This window comes from Sinocyclocheilus rhinocerous, unplaced genomic scaffold, assembly GCF_001515625.1.
Source record: "Sinocyclocheilus rhinocerous isolate Xijiao unplaced genomic scaffold, SAMN03320098_v1.1 C35946347, whole genome shotgun sequence".
Classification (NCBI taxonomy): domain Eukaryota; kingdom Metazoa; phylum Chordata; class Actinopteri; order Cypriniformes; family Cyprinidae; genus Sinocyclocheilus; species Sinocyclocheilus rhinocerous.
In genome coordinates this window covers 1-719 of record NW_015768513.1, presented here as the reverse complement: position 1 = coordinate 719, position 719 = coordinate 1, and the positions used below count along the sequence as shown (strand labels likewise).

The window sequence follows — 719 nt, the reverse complement described above, 5'->3', positions numbered from 1 at the left end:
GCTGGCAGGGAAAGAGTTAAATATGAAAGACATTACAAATTTCAGGTAAATGAGTGTGTATTTATTTTAGAAGAAGAGAAGAATCAATCCAACACTTACTGGATGATCCTGATCCAGATCCGGATCAAATTTGTTGATGAGATGATGGCATTTATCCAGTTCAGCGATTTTTCTTGGAAACCAATGAACTGGAAAAAGACAAAAGTAGAAAAGCTAAGCGTAACTGACATTCAGATAAGCAAAAGATAAAACAGAGCAACGTTCTGCTTTAATAAACTCACATTTGACCTCTTTAGTGGTTTTGACGTCCTCTGCGCTTCTCTTGAGAGAGCTGACCAGTGTGCTCACGTCTGACAGGTGCACCTTACACTGAACGTAATACTCCAGATCCTCCAGACCGTCCTTCGGTTTTCGGCTCGGTCTGGTCTCAAGATGGTGGATCTTGGCTTCAAATGTCTGTGGTGTTCAGTAGTTGAACAACAGAATAAGAATTAAAAGAAACTACAAGAAATACATGCATATATTGTAGTAATGTCATCAGACAGAGAAAACTGTAATGATAGGATTTTTTTTTTTTTGTTGCAATTGTACTTGTATGTTTCCTAATTTTATGTTTATTGTATGTGAATGCGTATGGATATATATTTGTGTATGTATGGACAGATGTATATGTATACACTGTAAAAAAAATCTGTGACATTTACGGTAAAATACCAGCA

General features: G+C 36.4%; 1 protein-coding gene across 1 annotated transcript; it reads right to left on the bottom strand.

Moving 5' to 3' along the window:
- Window positions 1-99: 99 nt before the first annotated feature.
- LOC107735287 (tyrosine 3-monooxygenase-like) lies at window positions 100-456 on the bottom strand (the record flags this gene model as incomplete). Its single annotated transcript, XM_016547022.1, has 2 exons — window positions 100-188; window positions 282-456. Coding segments are annotated over 2 exons (264 nt in total), but the record flags the coding sequence as incomplete, so codon positions are not given.
- Between the last annotated feature and the right edge of the window lie 263 nt (window positions 457-719).